This window comes from Sinohyriopsis cumingii, chromosome 15 (assembly GCF_028554795.1).
Source record: "Sinohyriopsis cumingii isolate HCF-2022 chromosome 15, ASM2855479v2, whole genome shotgun sequence".
Classification (NCBI taxonomy): Eukaryota; Metazoa; Mollusca; class Bivalvia; order Unionida; family Unionidae; genus Sinohyriopsis; species Sinohyriopsis cumingii.
In genome coordinates, this window is record NC_142975.1 from 22,755,088 (window position 1) to 22,762,331 (window position 7,244).

At 33.2% G+C, this 7,244-nt stretch overlaps 1 protein-coding gene across 1 annotated transcript in view; it reads right to left on the reverse strand.

Moving 5' to 3' along the window:
* LOC149781403 (28S rRNA (cytosine-C(5))-methyltransferase-like) overlaps positions 1 to 1,848 on the reverse strand; it is a 122,676-nt gene extending 120,828 nt beyond the window's left edge. Inside the window, exon 1 of the mRNA XM_089935500.1 lies at positions 1,621 to 1,848. Coding sequence (XP_089791626.1) covers positions 1,621 to 1,717 — 97 coding nt within the window. The 5' untranslated portion in view covers positions 1,718 to 1,848. The remainder of the gene's footprint in view (positions 1 to 1,620) is intronic.
* Positions 1,849 to 7,244: the final 5,396 nt, after the last annotated feature.

A 7,244-nucleotide genomic window follows, 5' to 3' on the forward strand; every position in this document is an offset into this window, starting at 1 on the left:
CTACTGCCACTGGGCCAACTGTACTAATCAGTTATAGTTCTACTAATATCGCGACCAGCAGTACCGGACCATTTTGGCAACTGCGAGTATCTTGACTAGTGCTTAACGGGAAATCGGTTATTTTATTAAAGATTTTAAATAATTGAGAATTGGAGAATTCGTGAATTTTTGGCTTGCAGCGTGAATCCATGAATCGCTGAAAAAGTCATGAAATTCACACTAATTCATGAGGGTTGTATGAATTAGATCAAAGAATCTAACAAAGAATCTGCGAGCAAAGATAAAAATTAGAAAACCAGTCTGTTCTCTCCTAAGTAAGCCATCCATCTGCCATAAACAGAAACCGAGGTCAAAAGTTTAAGTAGAAACCAGCAAGTTTCTTGCAAATAGGGCAGCTGCTTTAAATAGAACATAATACTGTCTGGAAAGGGCTAGTCCTACATGTAAGACATTGACATTGATATTTATGTTTTGGGCATCAGGGTCTTACTGCCTAACTAACAGCACTGTGTAGTGTGTTTTGATGTCGACTAACATCGTAACAAAAGTCCAATTTTCAGGAATATCTCACACAACTGGCAAGTAAAATAATGGCACTTTTCTACAAAGTAAAGTCATAATGTTTTAGTCAGACTTTACATACTCTGATGCCTTTTCTGTAATAAATTCAACTTCTCACAAAAGAAATAGACCTGTTGTCAAGTTTCATTGGCCTACATTTCAGATGATTGGAAAGCGATGAAAGCCGGGAATGCTGAAATTGGGTCAAGTTAAAATATTATTCTTTAATGAAAGGAATGAAAATATATTATGCCTATTGTAACTGTAAAGCAATGTTTCATTTCGTTCAAGAAACATATCTGCCATATGAACATACTTAAACATACTTCGGCATACCTCAACACACCATTTGCTAGTGTCATATTTTCTTTCCGCCAGGATAAAGACAGTACGTAAGTATATTAATAACACATAAATTAGTGGAAGAATGATGATATATGCTGCCAAATGTGTGAGATATTCCTGAAATACTGACTACTCGTTAACACGCTATACAAGGTTGTTATTTGGATAGTAAGACATAACACTAAAACAAAACTAACATGTGCTATGTCTTATATTGTGGGACTAGGAAAGTCCATGTAAGTCAACAGACAAGCGTACTCTTATGTAATAGTTACGTAGAAGCCGTCTTTTCAAGAATATGGTCTGAAAGATTATTGGGATGTTAATAAAAATGAGAAAACAATTGTTACTTTTGGGAGGAGGGGATATACCGAAAACAACTAATCCGAATAAATTTACGCATATGCGCGATTTAGTGAAACAAAGCGTAATGGTTGGCATGGATGTAAATTAAAATAAAATCATGAGCGCCCGTCCGGGGGGGGGGGGGGGGGGGGGGGCTTCCCTCATCCCATTTCAATTCTATGCCTAAAAAGTTTGGCCTCTATCCATAAAACTTAATAGCTGACCACTAAATGTTTGCCCCCGTAAATAACTGCAATAAATATAATATATGAACCATATAAAAGCGTAGAGACATACATTATCAACATAAAATTATTAGATGCCTCCGAGAGTCCGATATATAAACTATGAACAAGAACTGTAGCGCACCTTCCTCGTTTAAGAAGCGTGATGGTGGTTTCTGCTTCTTCGCTTTTCTCCCAGGACCAGATTGAACTTTATCTCCTGTATCTCTCTTCCTTCCCATATTATTTTCTTTCCTGTATTTATTAAATTCCTTATCTTTATATAGCAAAGTTAAAACACGTGTTTAGTTGACAAATATACCGTAACCCGATCTAATAAACGGAAGCGAATGTCGTAACTATTTTAAATTATTCGGCTTCATCTTGGAATAGGGTATTTCTCGAGAAACAGCGCGCGACAACTTGGCATTCCAAATTGTTGCGCTACTTCTAGGGAAATTGCAAGGTTGTTGGGTCAAACTTGGAATAGGCCATTTCTCGAGAAAATGTGCGCAGCAGCTTGGATTTCCAGATTCTCAGAGATATTGATTGGGGTGGGGGGTGGGGATGCGGGCATGTATGTGTGTGTTCTGTACTTTGAAATTACATTAAGTATAAGAATAAAGACTCTTTAAAAAATAAATTCTAAGTATTATTCTGCTATCTTATTAGTTTTGAACGAATTATATATTTATTTAAGATCTTTATATTTATTTAATCTGATTCTGTTTGGAATGGCATATTTTAAAATAATTGAAATATAATTTTGATTTATTTATTTATTTATTTATTTATTTATTTATTTATTATTTCAGCATTAATATATTTATATGTATTATATTTGTAATAAGTTTGATTGTGTTACTGGAAAAGACTGAATCAAAACAATTTGTTTAAGAATGTTGCACCGAACTATTTGTAAAATAGATAGTCACCGACAAAACTTTTTATCTGATGGTAGGGAAATATTTCACAGTAATTAAGATTACACCAAGCTATTCAATGATGTCCTAAATGAATACTGAATGTAGGAAAGATATATTGCGACCATTGCAAAGTTTCACAGATGAGAAACCTACCACAAATTGTTACCTGATGTCTTAAAGAGAGTCATTTCATGAAAAGTATATTTGGAATGTAATGGTCTAAGGCGATTGTTACTATCCCCCACAGAGATGTATTTCAGTCATGATGATTTTTTCCAAGTTGTTACATAATGCCTGCATGCCATGTTTGTAAATTTAATCATTTAAAGGCTGTTTTGAAGGTAAGAAAGGTATTCATGGGATTTGTTGCAGAAAAAGAATAAATGGAAGATATAAAAGGTCTAAAGGGATTTTGGTTATGGCAATATTGAGTTATATTATACTGTTATGGGGATTATTCCAAGTTGTTGCATTATGCTTTCTTGCCACATTTTTGAATTTAGTCCTAAAAAGACTATTTTAAAGGTAAAAATGGTCTTGAGGAAAGTTCTTGCATGAAATGAATATTTGGAAGAATATATTACAGGTCTAAGGAGATTTTGCCCCATAGACTTAAATTTCACAGTTGTGAGGGGTATTCTAAATTGTTGCACAATGACTGCATGCCATGTTTGGAGATTTAATCATGCATTTAAAGGTAAGGACCATTGTTAATGTATTAAAGGTCTTCAAGAAATAGACTATCTGGAATTTATTATATGCTCATTTATTCCCCATTAACTTTACATTGTATGAATCGTTCAGTATTACCCAATACTGAACTCGCACGACAACACACATATAGCATTCACGTGCATAAAGGAACTACTTTCTATTGTAAACAAACAATGGATGCAGACGCCAGCACTTTTGATTTGTACACAAATCATGTACACTCGCGTAAGAGGCTCTTTATGTTGTGGTTGTTTAAATTTGTTTCTGAATGAACTAAAACAGATGTTTCGTGGACTGCCACATACCAGCTGTTTTGGCACATTCCGCGTTGATACAATGTTATGGATTTAGGCTAGCTACAGCTATAACAGATGCAAGATAAGATCCTTACAAATAACATACAAGTGACAAGTCATATACTCTCTTCTTTAGCTGTTGATAAGAATGGCAAAATAAAATATACTTACAGTTTTACATCCTGAATTTCCTCAAAATGTATTTTCTTAATTCTGCAAATCCGAATTACATGAGCCATGTCATAGGTTCTCAATCTGCATTACACATTTCGAAATTGTGCTGTAATTTCAATGATAAGTGCAATTGCATCCTCCTTACTGCACTAAGAATAAAATAAGTATTAAATTCCATAGCGTCATTTTAATAATTGCAATTGAAAGACTTCATATTTTTCCCACATTATGATTTCAAACATTCAATGACAGAAACAGAAACACATCTGCTGTCAACACGCTTCTCCCTAGCTTATTAAATCTCATGTATTTCATGTGGAATCACCACATACAAATCCAGTCCATAATCACAAAATTTCCTAGAATTGAGCAAAATACCAAAATCTATTCATTCCAGATCAAATGGAAAAGTTGTTGCAATGCACATTCATTCACAATATGACTCCAAATTTCAATTTTAACTAGATACGCCATTTTCTTTTGAAAGTTATGTCGAGCGCGCGACTAAGTTCAAATTTATCTAGGCAGAGTTATGCGCGCAGTAATAATGTTGATTTGTGTAATGATGAATATGCGCTTGTGTATTTAGTTTGGAATGTGGCATACATTTATTTACATTGTTTCTTGTTGTGTATTGTGTTTATATAATTAAACCTTAGGTAGAATTAAAAAATGAGCATATAATCAAAAGGTTACTGCATTTGTATGGGAAAATATCAACCCATTTTGTCAGAAGGATATATTGCACTCCCAAGGTCGTGCAGTATTCCATCCCAAAACTTGTTCATATTTTCCCATACAAATGCAGTAACCTATAAATATTAAAGGTCTAAAGATCTTGTTGCTGTTGCCCCCATAGAACTTATTGGGTTAAATGAAGTTGCTGCATCATGCTTGCATGCAATATTTGTGGAATTTGGTCCTTGAAATATTGATTTAAAGGTAGAAAAGGTCTTGATGGGGAGATGCAGCACAAAATAAATATTTAGAAAATATTAAAATCTAAAGGAAATATTACTATTGTCCCATAAGGTTCTATTTCACAGCCTTGAGTGTTTTTCCAAGTGGTTGTATTATGCCTGCATGCCCTTTTTCTGGAATATAGTCCTAAAATGACTATTTTCAAAGATAGTTGAGACCTAGATGGAAGACGTTGCATAACATGAATCATCTGAAGATATTAAATTTCTAAAGTGAAATTTGCTGTTGCCCTGGAGACTTGTATTTCACACTTATAGGGGTTATTACAAGTTGTGCTATTTTTGTTTTAAATTAATCATTTGAGATACTATTGTAAGGTAGGAAAAGCCTTCAAGGTAGCAGTTGCAGAAAAAGAATATTTTTAAAATATTAAAGGTCTATAGGTGTGGTTACTATTATCCAGCAGAGTTATATTTCACTGCTGTGCCGGGGCTATTCCAAGATTATGTATGTCATTTTTTGGAATGTATTTTTTAGGAAAGGTCTTGAAGGGAGTTGTTGAAGAAAACAAATACTTGGAAGATATTAAAAATTTCAAGGGACTGTTACTATCACCCAGTATGGTTATATTTCACAGTTATGGGGGTTATTTAGAAAGACTGATTTAAATGTAGGAAAGGTCTTGAAGGGAGTATAGCATCAGTAGAGATAATAAAATATGCATGTAGACATACCAAAAAATTGAAATTTGTGTTTTTAGATATCTTCCATACATGATCTTACAAACAAATCTTCATGGTGGTAAAAAGTATGGTACCTATTGTTACAAAGAGTTACAGCTGAGAAATGTCTAAAAGAAATCTTATTCTTGAATAAAGGTATTGTCATTTAATATGTGGCATAAATGATAAAACAATAACTGTGATGATTTTAAGAATTTTATTTTTGTTCTTATTTACAGTTTTATAAATAACAGACAACAAAAACATATATTAAGAACTAATTCTTGTTGACACCTGTCCTCAGCATCAATATGGGAGATGCCTTCAACATTTGCTATTATGTACCTTGATGTTGATGAACAAATAAAAGCTGGTTTAAAATATTTAAACATACTTGAGAAGGTGATCTAAGGTTTTCAAGAGTTGATTCAAAATGTACTTTTAGGACTCTATGGTCTAAGGTTAGTAACCGAAAAGAGTGAAAACCAACAGTTTTGAAAAATTCAAAAAAACAATTTATTTTCCTAGATTTCAAAGTGATAATTTAAAAATAATTTACATTATTGTGAATTAAACCCAAATTGGTCAAAAATGTTCATGACAAGTCCAAATATAAAGAGCACTCCAAATGAATTCTAGTGGTTTTCCAAATGAATTCCATTCTTGAAAATGCTGATGTACCAACAGCCTGGAATACCATAGAATAGTGTTGATGTGCTAACAGTCATGATGCATCTTAATGATATAATCCAAAATGTCTCAACATGAATTCATAATAATCCCAAAGCTTGCTGGTAATATTGAGCACACTGTAATTCCAGTGAATAATTTAAATAACTAAATCCTCTAAAATTAAAACTTAACAAAACTAACTGAGTTAAAGATAGGAATTAAGAACTTCTGTTTACTTTTCCCTTATACAAAAACATAAGGCACAATATGAGGACTGAGATGGCGGTCATCTTAATGAAACTTTCCATTAAACTGTAAACATAAATCATTTTAGAATTTTCTTAAGTTCAGGATCAAGGCTGTGTCTACAACTCAAAACAAGTAAACATGTCTACACACAAATAATAATAATCTTCATATATAATCTACAACCAAAAAAAAAATTAGCTATGTAATATGATATTTATAAAAATGACATTAGTCAGATAGGCCCAAACACCTACCCTCAATTATAGACAAGGGTCAATCACACAAGAAAAAAAGAAGAAAGAAAAAAATATATATAATAATAATATAATAATAATAATAATAATTAGGACTTTGTATAGTGCCTAATCTTTAGAAGCTCTAAGTGCTTTACAACAATAGACAACACCAATAAGATAAAAAAAACATAATGATATGATTACAAAAACAAAAACCATGAAATCAGAAAATATAACAATCATGCTGAGAATATTTAAGGTAGGAAACATTATTAGGTCTTTAAGTTTGTTTTTGCAGTTGAAATAAGTGAGTTTTGAGAACACTCTTGAATGTGATCACTGTGTCTTTGTGTCTAAGTTCAGTGGGCAATTCATTCCATGTTGCTGGGCCCTGGTATGCAAAAGAATGCTGTCCATATGACTTTGTTTTCATAGTGGGAATAATGAGTATACGATTGTCAGAAGAGGAGCGTAAGTATCTTGCTGGTGTATACACATGGGTAAGGTCAGATAGGTATGTTAGACAAGAGTCCATCAGTGAAATGTAGCATAGAGAACAAATTTTGTGTTTGATTCTGGATCGAATGGATAGCCAGTGTAGGGTACAGAGCAGTGGGGAGGTGTGCTCAGATTGTGGTACTCTAAGTATGATCCGAGCAGCTGTGTTTTGAACTTTTTGAAGTTTCTGGAGTAGATATTGAGATGAACCAGACAGAATTGAGTTACAATAGTCCAGCCTTGAAAGTACTAATGAACACACAAGTGTTTTAGTGGCATCAACTGAAAGATATTTGTGAATTGAGCTGATGCGTCTCAGCTCAAGATATGCAGCCTTGCATATGTTCATGACATGTTGGTG